This window comes from Enhydra lutris, unplaced genomic scaffold (assembly GCF_002288905.1).
Source record: "Enhydra lutris kenyoni isolate GAN:26980312 unplaced genomic scaffold, ASM228890v2 scaffoldscaffold20, whole genome shotgun sequence".
NCBI lineage: Eukaryota > Metazoa > Chordata > Mammalia > Carnivora > Mustelidae > Enhydra > Enhydra lutris.
In genome coordinates this window covers 3,870,087-3,888,968 of record NW_019154104.1, presented here as the reverse complement: position 1 = coordinate 3,888,968, position 18,882 = coordinate 3,870,087, and the positions used below count along the sequence as shown (strand labels likewise).

Sequence of the window (18,882 nt, the reverse complement as noted above, 5' to 3'; positions counted from 1 at the left end):
AAAGTGTTTTTAGTATACAGTCTATAGCTGTTAGATAAAGTGAAGCCCTTTTAATGAATTTAGGAGCCAAACCTTTTATCAAAACAAATTTTGCCATTTTTCTTTATATAAAAGTTCAGGAAAATAGAAATATTCAGCTAAATTAGACTTTAAGAGAGTTTTTTATAATTCTGAAATATAAATTCTTTAATATTTTATCCAAATTTAAGTAGCTGATGTGAAATAAGCCTGAGAGTATATAACATACACCTTTACAGTCCAACTAGCTAAGATTTTAGTCTGTATTAAAATACAAAGATTTCAAATAAAAGAGAGAGTTTCTAATAATGTTTATTGTCTAATGGATTATACTTCAATTTCAACTCAAGAAAAGTCACTGCATGCCTATAATATAGGGGACTTAAGTCCCTTGTAAGGCCCTTACAACCTAGTGAGATAGAAAACCATACATACAGATCCCAGAACAACCAAACCATTTGCTTCCAGGCAAGTATAAGGTATAAGAATGCGTCAATATATCCTTGGATGTCTAAGCCAGTTTACTAAACTGCTCTTGTAAATATTACTAACATACCAAGGTTTGGTTATTGAATGTAACACTTAGATGTTCACAGGGGAAAAAAACCTTTCTCTAACTATAAACTACACTTTTTTTTTTGAGGGTAATTTGCTGTTATATTTTAATTCTTAAGAAATGTCTACATGTAGGTATTATACTTTCAGAAATTTATCTTAAGGGAAACATTAATGATGTGTGCAAAAATTTATCAAGGATGTTCATCACAGCAATATTTTTAACAGAGAGGGGCGCCTGGGTGGCTCAGTGCGTTAAAGCCTCTGCCTTCGACTCAGGTCATGATCCCAGCATCCTGGGATCAAGCGCTGCATCGGGCTGTCTGCTCAGCAGGGAGCCTGCTTCCTCCTCTCTCTCTGCCTGCCTCTCTGCCTACTTGTGATCTCTGTCAAATAAATAAATAAAATCTTAAAAAAAGAATTTATAACAGCGAAACTGACACAATGTGAACATAAACTACACTTTCAACTCTAATTTAGCAATAAGAACCATTACTTAGTATGAGAGAAAAACAGGTGACCAAGCAATATATATATATATATATACTGGTTCACCAGCACTTCCAAGAATAATTCCAAGTGGCTTATGTAGAGAGAAGAATTATTCCAATATACAAAGGAAAAATACTTCATATTGTTTAGGTTAATCTAAGCTAATTAAATATCAGATTGCTACAGAATATATGAAGCCAAAATCTAATGCTTTATTGGAATTTTGGAAGAAGTCACTGCACATTTTCAAAAATACTAAAAATTTAGTTAAGACCACTGTAAAACAATCATAAATTAAACATTCAACTTTTTTAAATTATAGAAAAAATAAGTATCTGGTCTTACCTTTAAAACTTTCTGGTACATTTGTAACTGCTTTTCTCCTTCCTGGTGAATCCAGAGGTTTCATATCATGAACAGAAAGCTTTGGTGGTGGAACAGATGGATGAGATTCTGTTTCTAGAAATTTAACAAAAAGTTCTGAAAAAGACTAAAGAAATATTTGGGTTATTTTAGGCAGATATTAAATTATACTCACTACAACCAAGAAAATGTAGCAGCTCTAAATATAAAAAAACGAATCATGCCTTCTGAATCATTTCTTTATAATTAAGCTTTATGAACCATGAAAACTATTAGTGCTTTAGTTAAGTTTATCCATTAAAACCTTCAGCAATATAATCAATATTGTTTGATGACAACATTTGTTACAGAACTTAGTCATAATTAGCTACCCAATGACACTGAAATTTCCTGCCATCAATGGCACTTAGGACATCCAAGTCTTAAATCATTTTACTGTTTACGTGGACATGAAACACAATATAGAAAACAAGTATTAAACAGTAATACTTGGTCAATGAATACAGCAAAAACTCACCAATTATCAGATTAAAATAATATAGTATAAAAGATTTTATTTTTAAGTAATCTCTACACCCAACATGGGGCACAAACACACAACCCCTGCTCCACCAACTAAGCCAGCCAGATACCACTAGAACTTTCCTTTAAAGTAAGTTTCATGCCATCTGATTTAAAATAGGGTATATTTTTAATCTTCAAACAGCCCTGGGTATGTTACCTAGCCTCAATTTCTTCTTTATTAAAAAACAAAGTAGGGGCGCCTGGGTGGCTCAGTCATTTAGTGTCTGCCTTCAGCTCGGGTCATGGTCCCAGGGTCCTGGGATCGAGCCCCACAACAGGCTCCACACTCCACGGGAGGCCTGCTTCTCCCTCTCACATTCCCCCTGCTTGTGTTCCCTCTCTCGCTATGTCTCTCTGTGTCAAATAAATAATAAAATCTTTAAAACAAAAACAAAAAACAAAGTAAAATAAAGAAGCAAACTCCATATTCTAATTCACAGAGCTACTCAATTTTAGTTTTTTAGTTTTTAAGTAATTTCCACACCCAACATGGGGCTTGAACTCACAACCCCGAGATCAAGAGTCACATGTCCTTCCGACTGAGCCACCCAGGTGCCCCCAAGCTTACTCAATGTATTACTGTTCATTCAGACTACCAGGCACTGTGTGTTCATGTTTATTAACTGCCTCCTCCTGCCAGGATCTAAGTTTGTTGAGGGCAGGCACTTTGTCTTCTGGTATGCTGCTGTATCCCCAAAGTTGAGATCAGTCTGGTATACAGCAGGTGCTCAGTAAGTGCTCAATGACCAGACACACACATGCATAAAATAAAACCTCCGTCATTAAGAATCTCATAATTTAGTAGTAAGATAAATGACTCTATGCCTATAGCAGCATGATCAAATACAAAAGTACCTAATACTGTGAAAAACAAAAGTACTGTATAAATAAAAAGCTAGAATAAAACATAAATGCAATAAAATATTTAAACTGGCTTATTGGGGCACCTGGGAAGCTCAGTCAGTTAAGCATCTGCTTTTGGCTCAGGTCATGATCCCAGGGTCCTGGGATCAACCCCTGCACTGGGCTCCCTGCTCAGTGGGGGACCTGCTCCTCCCTCTCCCTGCTCCTCCCCTTGCTTGTATTCTCTGTCAATACCTAAGTAAAATCCTTAAAAATAAATAAACAGGGGCACCTGAGTGCCTCAGTGGGTTGAGCCTCTGCCTTCAGCTCAGGTCATGATCTCGGGGTCCTGGGATCGAGCCCCGCATTGGGCTCTCTGCTCAGTGGGGAGCCTGCTTCCCCCTCTCTCTCTGCCTGCCTCTCTGCCTACTTGTGATTTCTCTATCAAATAAATAAATAAATAATGTTAATAAATAAATAAATATATTACACTGTAATTAATAAACTGGCTTATTATCCTTAAGCTAATCACCTCTCTGGATCTCAGTTTCCACAACCCCAAAATAAAAGGGCTCTATAATAAAAAAATCTAAAAAAGAAATCTGATTTTTGCAAATGCACGTGACGCACAACGATTTCACCACTCCTGTTCGGGGCAAGAATAAAACTGGCTCTTACATTATTAAGCACAGATTGTTGATTTGGTCTCAGAGGCGTGTTGGGGACACTTTTTGATCCTCCTCCAAGCCACCCAGTCATCCACCTGGTAACACCACCTTGACCTTCGTGAAGCAACTGAAAGATTATTTTAAAACAGAAAAATATTATCAATACAAGAAAAGAAAAAAATAAGAACTATTTTTACTTGATTTCAGTGGTAGCACACTATGCTTTTCAAGCCCAATTCCTAGTAAATGTCTCCTACTGAGAGAGGCTATAAATACAATAAAATGTCATCCCAAGCACTAAATCAGAGTTGAAGACTGTCATGTCTCCAAATGTCAGCATTTTGACAGGAGAGGTGGCTTATAAGTGACAAAACTAGTATTACACAAGTTGAACAAGTGCACCCCTTCACTATATGAAGATACATATCCATATAACCATATCCACAGTCACTATATCCATATTCCTCACCAGTATGAACTGGTCCATTTCCACTTTACTAAGAAAATGGAAAAGCTGTATAATATAGAGTAAAAGGAGACAATTTTATGGGATGCCACAGTTTAGTTATAAACACATTCAGGATGGCTTTCCATCGTTTAGTTACCTGCTCCATTTCCTCCCTCTTGATGCCCAGGATGCTTCCCATTAACCGCAGCACCTCGTGGCGCTGATGTTTGGGCGTGTGGAAATGTCCGATGAAGAGGTTTCTCATTAGGACTCTGTGAAAATAAAGAATAGCTCAGGCTAACTCAACAGTTATCTCAGTTATCCCCATATTCAGTGTAAACCACAATAAACATTAAACATATAGGTATTTAATTATACTTTAAAAAGTTACCAAAAAACACTAAACAACAAAATATTTTGGAATACTTAAAAAGAAAACCTCTTGACAACTTTAAACAAAGACATTTCAAACAATCTAAAAATGCGTACCTTTTACAACATCAGTTCTCGCCCACTCATTTTCTCCCATCGAATCGACCACCTGAGACAGTGCTCAGTGACAGTCAGTGTCTGTCTGGCTTCTGCCTTAAGACACTTCCGATGTATCCCTCCTCGCCTCGAGTGGTGAGGACAGCACTTGTGCTTCACCACAAGTATGCTAATAGTTCCCCACTCACACTTATTACAAATTTGCTAGTAATATCTAAATCTTTAAAATATTAATGATATGTTACATATACACCCAGGTTCCAGACCTAATACACTGAAGCAAGGTACATTCATTGAAGGGGAGCAAGAGGGAGCTAGAAAGACTACTAAGAATAAAAGTTTTTATTTCAGGTACTTCCTAGCATGGTGATGTTTTAATTCTTCCGTATGGTTTTAAGAAAAAGAATTTGAGCTGGGATAAATCCATTTAAAAAAATCAAGAGAAGTTATTCTACAGACTCCTCACGAAAACGACCTACATCTCATCACCATACAAGAAAAGGCTTTTAAAAACTTAATCGTATATAAACATCTACATGTAGCGGCTGTTTTTCCCATAAAGGTAGTCTCCATAAAATACATTAAAGTTAAAAAGAGCATACTTGTCCACTTTTCCTTCTGTGCTGTTTACTAAGTTCATCAATTTCTTTTGTACATCATCCAGCATTTCTTGTCGAAGTTCATCTGTTTTAAAACATGTGAATAAAAATAATCATTAACTGATTAAAATAGCCTGGATGAATATACAATGAGATTTATAACATCTTCACTGCAAATTCTGAATATGTACACTTATTCTAATTAGTAATATTTAATGACTTCCATCTCTTTGGTTCAGAAACTGGGCTTTCTGGTATAGAAATTACCCAACAGCCAGAGTATGCTTTTATTCACACAGTTTATCCCCAATAAAGTATTCAATTGTTTAATAGAAAATTTAAACACCAAAAACAGGTTTTCATTCTCTTCAGAAACTTAAAAACAAAAAAGAGATTTTTCAACCCTGCTTCCTTGCATAAAACATTTCCAGAGCCTCTCTTTAATGGGGGAGAAATGGAAAGGACAATTTTAGATTTTCCTTTTTCCATTTTCCTGGCTGGACTCTGGTTTTTGGTGAGCAAAGAAGAGTATTTAATATAACTAAGAGCATGGCTCCGGATGCAGCTCAGAGGACAGAGTATTCTGAGGTATACAGGTTGTAAAACCCAATTCAGATCACTGGTTCTAACATACTAATCAATCTATAACTTTTATGATTAATTCAGAAGAATGTTGGACTACTTCATTTTATAATTCTTATTTAAAGAAGCAGCAAAATCTGTAAAATCTTGGTGGAACAGCTGGAATCCAAGCAGTGTTACAGGCACAGTCTAGAATTACAACAGGAGATACCCTGTTCATAAATCCGACCGTGCCACAGGGCCAACTATTCCTAGACAAAGGAACTCTCAGCCAGACCCATGGAGTTTTGGTACCTGTCACCTCAGAAATGGATAATTTGAGCTGAAGTAGATGCTTATCCAAGCTAGATTACAAGTTTGGTTCTGAAAGAAGAGAAGAGATTGCTCTGCAGCAGAGCTCTACTTTTCAAATCAAGAAATACTCCAATCCAAACAACTAGACTCTGACCTCTTTCCACAAAACTAGACTTTGAATTATGCTGCATTTTACTGGTGGTAGCTGGATACAAGTCCCCTTGTCAGATACAGGACTCACATATATTTGCTCCCATTCCATGGGTTGTCATTTTGCTTTCTTGATGTTATCCTTTGAAGTACAAGTTTTTAATTTTGATGAAGTTCAACTTTTTTCTTTTGTTACCTGTGCTTTCAGAGTCACATTCAACATCACAAAGATCTATTCCTGTGTATTCTTCTAAGATTTTTTATAAATGTAACTCTAAAATGCAGGTCTATGATACATTTTGAGTTAATTTACACACACGGTATAAGGTAAGGGATCAATTTTGTTCTTGTGCATGTAGACACCCAGCTGTTGCAGCACCACGTTTTGAAAAAACTGTTCTATTGGCACCTTTGTTGAAAACCAACTGATCAGACATATATGGTTTATTTCCGGACTCTCAATTCCTACTACAAGACTTCTGCATATGTTTTTTCTTCTACCTGAAAAGCTCTTTTCCATCGGGACACTTATTAACTCCTATTCACCTTCACATCTAAGTTCATAGGTCACTTCCTCAAAGTTTTCTCTGAACCCTACAGATTAGCCAGGTCCACTTGCTTTATGTTTTCAATCCCCCTTGCACAATGCCTACTATTCTGTTAAAGTACTAAACGTATATACAAAAATGTCCAGTTTAACGGTTTGCAATGGCTTGTGGTTCTTCTAAATTGCAAAAATCTAAATTGCAAAATGTAATTCATTTATAGGCTAACTTTACCAAAATAGAGATGGTTGCCATAACCATATTATAAAAGCAAAGTTTGTGTTTGGAAAATCTACTACAAACGTTTCCTTTCCTGTCTTTCCAGTAAGGAATTTAAGCTTGGACATTAAAAAGAGAGAGAGAGAGAGAGAGAGAGAACAAGATTACTATAAAATCTGAGTCAGTAAAAGACATTTTAGATTCTTAACATGCATATATATACTATGAACACGAGCTGCTATCTGGGCCCTTTCTATTACTACATTCTGAATGTAAGTAGAATTCTCAACTATTCGGAGGAAGAACAGCAAGTAAATTAATCTCTTGTCGATGTTCTCAATTAACCATCCCACTCATGGACTACAGTAAGAGCCAGAGTAACGATGAGCAGAGTCTTCTGTTTCATCCTCCCCCACTATAGAAAGATAGCAGAGAAACAGAGGTCAAATTTACCTCCACTTTCCCTTCCTCTCAGATCTCCATCTACTTTCTTCCCAAATTAATGATTTTTTATATTGATTATATATTAAAATAATAATATTCTGAGCTATATAAAATGTGACTAAGATTAACTTCAATTGCTTTAACATGGCTACTAAAAATGTGGCTTGCATTATATTTTTATTGGATAGCACTGCTTTGGAGCATAACCAGAATGTAACCACTATAATATATTGTCTCTTATTTAAAAAAGAAAGATAAAACTGAATGATAGACATCTTCAGAGTAAAATTGACAGAGCAAAGAGTTGATTTTGCTCTGATTAAAACTTTAATAAAATAATCTAGAAAAACTTAATTTTGCTCTACAAAAACAGATCAAGAAATCTATCTTAATAAAGTTCAAATCAAGGGGCACTTGGGTTGTTCAGTCAGTTAAGCATCTGACTCTTGATTTTGGCTCAGGTCATAATCCTGGGATCGTGTGACAAAGTCCAGCATCAGGCTCTGTGCTCAGCAGGGGGTCTGCTTGAGATTCTCTCGCTCTGCCCCCACCCTCGCCATTCCCCTCTCGGCTCCCTCTTCTCTCTCTCACAAAATAAATAAATAAATCTTTAATAAAAATCAAGTTCGGGGCACCTGGATGGCTCAGTTGGTTAAGCATCTGCCTTTGGTTCAGGGTGCTACCCTAAGCTCCTGAGCCTTGCATCGGGCTCCCTGCTCAGCGAGGAGCCTGCTTCTCCCTCTTCCGCTCCCCCTGCCTGTGTTCTCTCTCTGTCAAATAAACAAATAAAATCTTTAAAAATAAATAAATAAAGTTCAAGTCAAAGATATTTTCTTGATGAAATTCATTAGTATCGGTATAATTTTGATTAAAATCTCTGTTCTGAAAGGTAAGATCAAAACATCCTAATGGGGGGCGCCTGGGTGGCTCAGTGGTTGGGGCCTCTGCCTTCGGCTCGGGTCATGATCTCAGGGTCCTGGGATCGAGTCCCGAATCAGACTCTCTGCTCAGCGGGGAGCCTGACTCCTCCTCCTGTCTCTCTCTGCCTGCCTCTCTGCCTACTTGTGATCTGTCTGTCAAGTAAAAAAAAACAAAACAAACAAACAAAAAAACCCCAAAACATCCTAATGGCCAAAGTAATAGGGTAAAAATTTCTTAAACTCATCAGAATACAAGTTAGTCCTAAATAATGTGATAGAAAACTGATAACTCTGCAAAGCCCTGCAGGCATGCAGAGGGCTGTTTCAAATTCAAGTAGTAGTTTAAACATATTCTGATATTAAAGTCTACAAAAAACCCCTCAGAATTTGGAGGGAAGGCTTGGAAGAATGGTACTAACTAGGAAAGGCTTAGAAAAGAAAGTCAAATACTGACTTCAAAGGTCCCTATGGACTTCTCTTTTTCTCTAGGCACCCTGATTTTCCTCCCATCAGAGATTCTGAGTATTTCTCCACAAAAACCGAACACTAATTCAAACCACAATTTGAAATCAGAACTGTATTTATATGGGCAGACAAAATAACGGTTATTCAGAAATGGGTTTTTAGCCAAATATAATATCCCTGAAATAATCTAACATGCCAAAATAATTCTCTGGAAGTTAAAAAAAGAAAATAAAAGGCAGGGGGATACACTTTAAAGTTAAAGCGTATGAAGCAACTGAGATTTAGTCTAGTTTAGGGGAAGGGTTACCCTAAATATACGCCATCCTAAAGCCTGCCGGATAACAGCCTCTTCTCCATCATGCCTCGAGAGGACACCGCGGTCCTCACCACTTGATTTAAAATCAAAACTGAACATGAAACGTACTGACTATAACAAATAAGTTCATCATAACTTTACATTTTATTTGTGATTAGTAACACTGCACTATAATACTGTCTTTAGAGCACATCGTAAAATTAAGTCACACTCCTTACAAAGTCATCTGGCTATTGCATGACTTAGCTCCCTTGGACAAGACTCAAGTCAGATTTATTTAACAGTCATCTGACAGAGAAAAGAAAGGTGATTGGAACAGGACTTAAGGGTCAGAAGACCTGCATATGAATCACGGTCCTCTCACCAGGGCCAGATGCTATTGCCTATTTTGTAAAATATGCATGCTTAATCTCCAAGGATTTTGAATCTACTGATTAAATGTGACTTTTCTAAACAGTGAAGTGCTATATTAAGCGTTAGTACTCACTCATCTGATTTCTTAAAATAACTAAAAAGAATTTACTTTTTAACCTACCCCTGACCAATACAATTATGCTATCACTTGAGTTAATATTAACAGATAATTCTGCCTCCATTTTGTCTTGTCCTCTTTATGAACCAAGAAGCCAAGAGAAGGAAGAAAAAAATGTTAGAAAGATGATTTCATTTATAGATATGTTAGTAAATTAACTGGGTCTAGTGTCTAATCTGCACTAGCTACCTAAAAAATAAACGTGAATCTTAATACATTAATATAAAGAAACTTAGCCTCTTCATATAATTAATCAAAACAAAGGTTAGAAATTAGATGATCTTTTTATCACAGAATTTCAACTTCTACAAGATCAACTTCTTTATAAACACCAATTTTTTTTTTTTTTTTAAGATTCCACTTATTTATTTGACAGAGAAAGAAAGCACAAGTAGGCAGAGAGGCAGGCAGAGGGAGAGGGAGAAGCAGGCACCCCACCGAGCAGAGAGCCTGATGCAGGGCTCGATCCCAGGACCCCGAGACCACGACCCGAGCCGAAGGCAGAGGCCCAACCCACTGAGCCACCCAGGTGCTCCCAAATAATACTCTTTAAAGGCACCTTATATTTAACATTTGAAGTTAATACTGGCATCTGCTTTGTCTTTTAACTCAATTCTTTTCAACCATATCATAGAATTTTAAGGTCTAGAGTACATGGTGAATGCTTTCTCATTCCATAACTGTAATTATTAATTGATGAACGGAAGTAATTTTTGAAATTCCACTTCCTAGCAATGACATCACACGAAAAGATTTTATTAATACAATATAAACTCATTAATTTGAACTTCACTAGGTCAGATCTGTGACTCCATGAAAAAAGCAATATTGGGGCACCTGGGTGGCTCAGGGGGTTAAAGCCTCTGCCTTCGGCTCAAGTCATGGTCCCAGGGTCCTGGGATCGAGCCCCGCATCAGGCTCTCTACTCGGAGGGGAAGCCTGCTTCCTCCTCTCTCTCTCTCTCTCTCTGCCTGCCTCTCTGCCTACTTGTGATCTCTCTGTCAAATAAATAAATAAAATCTTAAAAAAGAAAATAGCAACATTGAGGTCTCTTGGGTTATTTGTACAATATAAAATTAGAGTGACTACGGGCATTTACAACAGGTCTTATACAAATATCTTTAATGTAACCAGATCAAATTTATTTTCCCTCTCTACCCGCCTCCCTCGATCCTTTAGTATGAATTCAGATAATCTGTACTGTGCTTTTCCATACTGAAACAAAAGTTTTTTAGAAGACTGAATACTGTGAATCAAATTATATATTTAATTTTAAAAGGTTCACACAGAACAGCCATATCCCAAAAGAAAGGGCTGGAATTTTTGTCAGAGAAAAGTAAAGCCATTATTATAATTCCGACACTTACTGAATATCATCATCACTGTAGAAAATAATGACAAAAGGCTCTCTAAGCTTACGGGTGAACCTCAACTCATTTCTGAAAGCTCCCTATTGCAAATAGCACAGGCTACTATGGCCCAAAGAAATGTTTTTTCAGCCCACACAGGGTGTTTTAAATTCGGTATCACATTAAAAAATTGGAATATTTCACATAAAAGTCTACATTTCCAGTGTCTCTTGAAAGATCTGGAGATTTGGCAACATTGGGCCCACAGGCCCGCACTGCGACAGTCGGGTGGAGCCGAGAATTTGCTGCCTCCCTAAGAAAATCTCCAATTCACCACTCTCTCTACTTGGTCCTATTTGTTCTTTTGTATTATTTCCTCAGCTCCAGTTTAATAATTTGTGTTTGCGATCCATCCTTATAGTTTCTTTTCTTCACATAATAACTCACTTCCATGACCGCCTCTCCTCTGGTTATGTCCAGTCCACCAGATCTTTAGCCAGTTTCAGATTAAGCTGCATAGATTCATATGAATTCCTCCCTAAATCTAGAATACTCTTCCCCAACTCTCCACCTGCTTAGCTGTACCTAATTCATAGCTCAAGTGAGGTCAAGTATACCATTCACTAGCCTTCTCTACCCTTCCATATCACCATAACCAAGGACAATGAATGGTCCCTTCCTTTTGAAACAACTGGTTGTACGTATGTGATTACATGTAATCTTCCCCTTCTAGTCGGACTCTAAACCTCCTGGAAGTACCAGTCCCCTATCTCTGTATCTTCAGTGCCTACTTCAGTGTTGCATACATAGCAGGAAACAATGCATTTTTGATAACTAAATGAAAAAATGATTTTTCTCTAGGAAGGGAGAGTATCTGGGGAAGAACAGAACACAAGACAAAAAGAATAAATGATTTATGTTCTGAATTACTCTGTCCATATGAGGGAAAATACACAAAACATACTAACTCAAAACATCTCTACATAATTTATTTTTTCCTTTGTATTTAGAAGAATAGAACACACATTTAAAATATAACCAGTATGTTTTTTTTTAAAAGGGCTGTTATTCACCTAATTGATACAAACTTTTTTCTTAACTAAAGTCCTGGCATTGTCTACTATACCCAGATGTTTATATCATCACAAATAATTTTTTAACCATTTATGGCAATTCAGAAAACTGCATCTGGTATTTCTTATATGTTTCCTCTAAAATCACCACTTCTGCCAAAAACATCTATAAAGAAATCCCTCAAAAGGTTTGGGTAACAAAGCGTCTGGGAATGTATTTGGCTTATGTTCAACAGGACATTATATGTTTTCTTGTATAAATCATGTCCTGGAAAACGGAATGTCTTTATTTAAAATAAAAACTCCACCATCTAGCAACCATAAAGGTAGTTCCATGAAAACAGTTTAAACCTCTTTTATATTTGTAGTTTTAAAACATATTTTTATGCTTCATATTATACCAGGTTTACTGGGGCTTATTTTTATACATTCTTCCAGATTTTCATCAACAAAACAAAACACTGTAAGGAAATTTTCCATTCTCAAACGTATAGACTTTTTAAAAAGTAGTCACCAAAATGTCTTTAAAAACATTTTTTTAAAAAATGGGCCAAAAACCTTAACCTCACTAAAAAAGATACATGGATGCCAAATAAGAATATGAAAAGATGTTCCGCATGATATGTCATCAGGGAAATGCAAATTAAAACAAGCTATTACTACACACCTATGAGAATGCCGCACTGGAGCTCTGGCACCGGCAAATGCTGGTGGGGGTGAGTGCTCCTGCATCGTTGGTGGAAATACAAAATGGGACAGCCACTCTCGAAGACAGTTGGGTACTTTCTTGCAAAACTACCATATGTTCCAGCAATTGCACTCTTTGGTATTGACACCAAGGAGTTGAAAACTTATGTCCACACAAAAACCTGCACACAGATGTTTACAGGAGCTTTCCTTGTAACTGCCAAAACTTGGATGCCAACAAGAAGTCCTTCAGCAGATGAATGGATGAACTGTGGTCCATCCAGACAGGGGAATGTTACTTAGCACTACAAAGAACTAAGCTAACCATGAAAAGACAGAGTGGAACCTTAAATGCATATTATGAAGGGAGAGAAACTACTCTGGAAAAACTCCATACTGTCTGATTCCAACTCTATGATGTTCTGGAAAAGGCAAACTATGGAGACGGTGAAAAGATCAGTAGTTTCCAGAGGTGAGGGTGGAGGTGGGTGGGGAAAAGATGAATAGAAGGAACACAGGATTTTTAGGGCAGTAAAAATACTCTGCATGAGGGGCACCTGAGTGGTTCAATCAGTTAAGCATCTGCCTTCGGCTCAGGTCATGATCCCGAGGTCCTGAGATCAAGCCCAGAATCAGGCTCCCTGCTCAGCAGGGGAGTCTGCTTCTCCTGCTCACCCTCCTCATGCTCTCTCTCTCACTCACACTCTCTCTTTCATATGAAAATAAAATCTTAAAAAAAAACAACTCTGCATGATACTATAATAATGTTGTAGTTACTTATACATTTGCCCAAACCCACAAAATATATAACACTGAGAGTAAACCCTAAGGTAAACCGTGGTCTTTGGGCAAGATGATATATCACAGTGGGTTCAGCCTTGGTTTAAAAAAAAAAAAAAAAGCAAAGCACCATTCTGGTAAGTGATGTTAAAAATAGGAGGAACGAGTTATATGGGAAATGTCTGTACCTCCCTCCCAACTTTGTTACAAACCTAAAACTGTTCTAAATGATAGTCTTAAAAAACTAACAACATAAACAAAACAAAACAAAAATCAGTTATGAGACCCTTCAAGGTGCAGCTCTACACTGGCATACATACCAAAAGATACTCCCAATGCTAGAATCTAATTTTGTATTTTTTATGTAAACATATTTTTGTGTATCACAAAATCAAAATGAGAACTATTTTGTGCCATTTCAATTTTATCTAATCATTTTCATTTAAGCAGGAATTCATCTCAAAGATGATGGTAGGGAACAAGAAGTCAAAGAAGTAAAATGTCAAATCTGGCCATAAATATAGCAAGATGATGCATCTTTAAATGGTTCGGCAGTACTCTAGGATTCCACAGGTGTGTATTTTTCCATGTATGACAATTGCACGGAAATATTGAACTCTGACCAATTCAAAATAGTGAAAGAAAGATTCCGTCCTCCTACCTGCTTCACAGAGGACTAGATTCTTAAGTTTGAAAATCAGTAATACAGGATGGTGTGTGAAGTGAGTCTTTGGAACCATATTGAACAAAAATGCTTTCAGGTAAAATGATGCAAGAGTAATTTCTAGAAGGAAGGAAAGCAATATATTTCTTCTACCAGACACATTACTAAAATATAGCACCTACAGGATCTTAGGGTTACCTTTCATTATTATTTTATGGGAAAAGGAGGTTATGGGGGGAAGGGAGATGGAAGTTCTTACATTTTAGGGGTGAAATCTTCTACTAGTATAGGGCTCTGCTCAAGTTCCTTTCTTCAATGGCATGCCCCTGACACTCAAGGAGATTCTTAGAGAGGTAAATATGCATGTCTCATGACCACGGCTGTGAGCCACTATCTTACACTGTGAACCTATGCGGGACCTATGACACATGTTACTAGCTAGGGTCTCACACAGTATCTAGTATGAGGCCAACTAGTCGGTTCTCATTAATTACTTAATGCCTGATAAGGTTATCTTCATGTTTTTCATACAAGGCCCGTAGATACCTGAACCTAGAACTACAGTTCCAAGTACATACACAATTATGTACTCTAAGAATACCAAAATCATCAACGATCTACTGTTTTCATGTTGGTGTTATATGTAATGGTTCCCTTTTCATACGTTTGACCACAATGAATCATCTCATCTCCAGTAGCAAGAGCATAACAAGTATTTTGAATAAAATACCACTTTTAAAGTAAGCTTCCCAATATTGTTTAAATGTTGAAACTGCATATCAACTAATCATCAGTCTGCAGATGCTTAGAAATAAAACAATACTTTGCTTCTACAATTTAAGTCTCTAGGTACTTTCTTGCAACAAAAGCCAATCTGTCTTTTTCAAAACTGTTTCTCCTGGCAAATACTCTTGCTGTCTGGCCAAGTTTCGTGTTAAAAATAAAGTACAGTGTTACAACATCAATCAGCATTTAAAGTACTTAATGATCTATGAAAGAAAATATACAGTGATTCTTTTGAAACAACCAAGCCAATCAAGGTTTATTTATATTATCAAATCAAGAGTGCAGCTTTGGGAAAATAAAATCACATTTGTGTTTACAGATATAAAAGCAATATTAAGCACTGAGGTAATAAAAGAAAACATCGTAAAGAAGAGACAAGAATGTAAATGGCAAGAATGACTTAAAGACACAACAGAATGATCTCCTCACTCCCCTTCCTGTCTGTGAAACACTGGCCTCTTGCCTGTCCTCTCAAACACCAGTTGTGTAAGCATAATCAGAGCTCCCTGCAGCTAATACACACCCCACATAATGAGTCCGAAGTTTCCATACATTTACACTGAATGGCAATTGTCATTTTTTATATCAATAGGGACCTAAGCCACCTAAGCCTTGTCAGATACAATCTAACTCTGAAACGGTCTACTCCTGGGGGTTTAAATGAGTGCCTGAACAAATCCTAAGGAGTGCAGGGAGTCTGAAAATAATTTACCAACTACAGTAAGTTACGGCATTTTTTATCTTAGCATCATCTACCGGAAATGACTCAGGTAGATACCTAAAAAGGGATGTGGCCTTAAACATTATACAGCAGCATGCCACAATGCATTGGGGTGTCACAGGACCAATGAGTTGGCTCACAATACTGCGTGTTCACCTCCATTAGTGCAGCGCTACCCTAAGCTGTCAATTCTCTTGCTACTTCTTGGGTAACCAGTGCATCTTCTCTGGGCTGGCCATGTGTCTGCAGATAATGCTGTAGTATAATGCTCTGGCATTTTCCCAATAATACGGCCTGCCCATAAGAGCAACCATATCAACATTGAGGGCACAATATAAATGATGCTGCCCTATCTTTAAAGGAGATGAAGATACACAAAACAAAATACAAGTCACACTATAAATAACCATTCTTCTGACAGGACGAAATAAAGTAACATGGAAACATCATGAGCTTTGGTCAAGGGTAAGAAGATCAGAGCTCAAATCTCAGTTTCATTAACTTATAAAATGAAACTCTTATCACCTACTCTAGAAATGCTTGTAAAGAGTAAATAAGAGAAGACTAAATACAATGCAGTATGTTACATAAAACGCCCACGATACTCAAGTATTTAACTGTTTCCTTGCTGCCCATTTCTGGCCCCTCCGAGATTTAGAGTTCCAAAGCTGGCCAAGCCTGACAAAGTAAGAGCAGTAATCTGCTCAGAATCAAGCTAGCTTGAGGATACCTACTTCACATGACGAAGCTGTTTTTCGTAGTCCTAAAATCTCTCATCTGCTATCTGCTGTTAGAGGTAGGACGACTTCCTCTGGCTCATCCGCTGGTATCCAGGCTTCAGTGAATCCTGCTTGTTTGCCTTCCTAGTGTCCAAGTCACTGTTTCTTTCATCTGACAGCATCTCTGCTGTGCCACCTCCTAATTTTGCCTATTTCTAATTTCTATTTTATGTTAAGTGGCACTTCTTAATTCCTTAATTACTGCCTGTGCCCAACCCAGATACCCAAAAGCATCATGATTCCATGATCACCTTAAATCATTACCTACTGAATGCAGCTCTAGAAGAGCTCAACTTCCACAGACCCTTAAATCAGAGATTAAACAGAGACATGCAATCTTAGCTGTTAGATTCAACAAAGCATTATGAATCACCTGATTACTTGAGACCCAACGGAAAATGCTAAGCTTAGCACTCACCTGAGGAAAGTGGCAAGGCTTATATCTTACAAGCACCACACAATTACAGAGTGAGTGCCTAGATATAAAGCACCATCTATAATCATAAAAAGCTAGTTATACTCAGACATTCATTCCATAAGAAGTTACTCTTTTTCTTGAGAATATGTCTCAATACATCCCATGGATGAACACAATGATCAGAGAGAAGTCCTAACCATAAAAAGTTGGGTCAGTAAAATCGCTTTCCAGTGACGGTCAACAGAGTGACAACCAACACAACCGGCTTGCTTCCATATACAGGAAAACTAAGTGGACAGCCAGGGCCAACTTTCAACTCTGGTTTCACTAGGACCATATTAAAATTGAAGCAAGCTGGTCATGGGACAAAGAAATGGAAGTCACACCCAGTGGAAGTTGGTCTCACTCAACCGCACGGACACAAGGGGGAAGACTACCTCTGATTCAACACGTGTGTTATACGGAAAAAATGATAAAGAAACACCTACTTTGTTTTTTAAGTTCTTCGATTTTTTCTTCTTTTAAATCTAACTGTTCTGTAAGTCTTGATGCTGAATCCAACGCAGCATTTGCTTCATCAAAACGCTCCTGAGGAAGAAAAGTCCATTAAAAAGTGCATACAAAAACCACCTCACAAACTACATAGCTGGAAGCCAAAGTCAGTCCACCTCCTCCATTCAGCTGATGAAGCTGTGCTTCTGTGACCTCGGGCAAGTTCACAGGGTAAGTATCCAAGACAGAGCCCATACTTCACAGCACAATACTGTCTTCCTCAGAACTAAATAAAAAAGAGGATGCTACTTAAGATATGGTGACAAAAGTTTTTTAAAAAGGACAATAATAAGAGCATAAACACTACAAAAAGCAGATACAAGAGGTCAAGAAACACAACAAATGGTCTTTTTAATTTTTGTAAGTCTGATGGTATAAAATGACATTTCATTACTACTTGATTAATTTTTATTTCCCTCACTACTAATGAATTTGAGTATTATTCCATGTTTACAGGACAGTTAGAGCTGCTTTTCTGTGAAAATTTGCCTACCTTGTCTTTCTAGTGAACTTTCTCTTGTCTGTTTCTGAGCTTACCTTGTAGAGTAGACGTGAACGCTTTGTCATCAGTCTAGAAGTATTATTTGCCAGATCTGCCATTTGTCTATTGACTGCATGATACCTACTGCCATGTAAAAATATTTAAATTGTATACAAACATGTCCTCCCTCTGTTTTCACAGTTTCTTGAGTTTCAGTTTTGGGTAGGCTCCTCCCTGCCCCCAGACTCTAAATGCACTCTTCCAGATTTTCTGGCAAGGTTTTTTGTTTTGTTTTTAACATTTAAATCTTTCCAACAGTATTTCTCAATGGGTGTGATTTTGGCATTTTTGGCCCCTGCCCACTATATCCTGTCACTGTAGTGAGCAAAAATAGCCCCGTTTTCTAGCAACACTCCCAGGTGAGAATCTGAGCTTTAATACAATTGGAATTTATTGTTGCATATGGTATAAGGGATCCACTCTTATTTTCTCCCATATAGACAGCCAGCTGTGGCAACATCATTTATTAGGTAATCTAACCTTTTTTCATTAAACTAAAATTAGTTTAGGATTTGGTTTTAAATTCTCACATACATCTTACACTCTGTTTCTGGATTCTCCTTCTGTTTGACCAATCTAGTCAATACACTGTTGATTAATGGCTCTCTTTTGATCTTTAGTAAGAAGATGCTCCTCACTGTTGTTCTTTCTATCTTCTTGGCTATTTTTGTGTATTCACCCATGTAGGTCAAATTTTACCATCCTGAAGCAAAGTGACAGTTTTTTTGATGTGTCATCTTAGGCTACAGTCCTGAGTTACCTCATCAACCACTATCTAGATGTTGCTGTGAAGGTACTTTGCAAATGTAATCAAAGCACCTAATCAGCTGAATTTAAGGAAGGCATGAATAATCAGGGTTGGGGCTGAGCTAGTTAAAAGTCCTGGAAAGCAAGGATGAGCCTTCCCCAGAAAAAGAAAAAATTCCTGCCGGACTACAACTTCAGCCCCTCCCATGGAGTCATACATCCTGCTTCTGATTTTCTTTCCTGACCATCTGTGGAGAACCACTCTGGCCCATGCCTGTG

At 37.4% G+C, this 18,882-nt stretch overlaps 1 protein-coding gene across 2 annotated transcripts in view; it reads right to left on the bottom strand.

Moving 5' to 3' along the window:
• Positions 1-18,882, bottom strand: part of LOC111148601 (thyroid hormone receptor interactor 11) — a 67,702-nt gene that overhangs the window by 4,773 nt on the left and 44,047 nt on the right. For both annotated transcript variants that reach the window (XM_022505304.1, XM_022505306.1), the window contains exons 16-20: positions 17,252-17,351; positions 5,043-5,124; positions 4,109-4,223; positions 3,514-3,630; positions 1,411-1,555 (exon numbers count right to left, since the gene is read on the bottom strand). In XM_022505304.1, the coding sequence (XP_022361012.1) occupies positions 1,411-1,555; positions 3,514-3,630; positions 4,109-4,223; positions 5,043-5,124; positions 17,252-17,351 (559 nt within the window). The remainder of the gene's footprint in view (positions 1-1,410; positions 1,556-3,513; positions 3,631-4,108; positions 4,224-5,042; positions 5,125-17,251; positions 17,352-18,882) is intronic.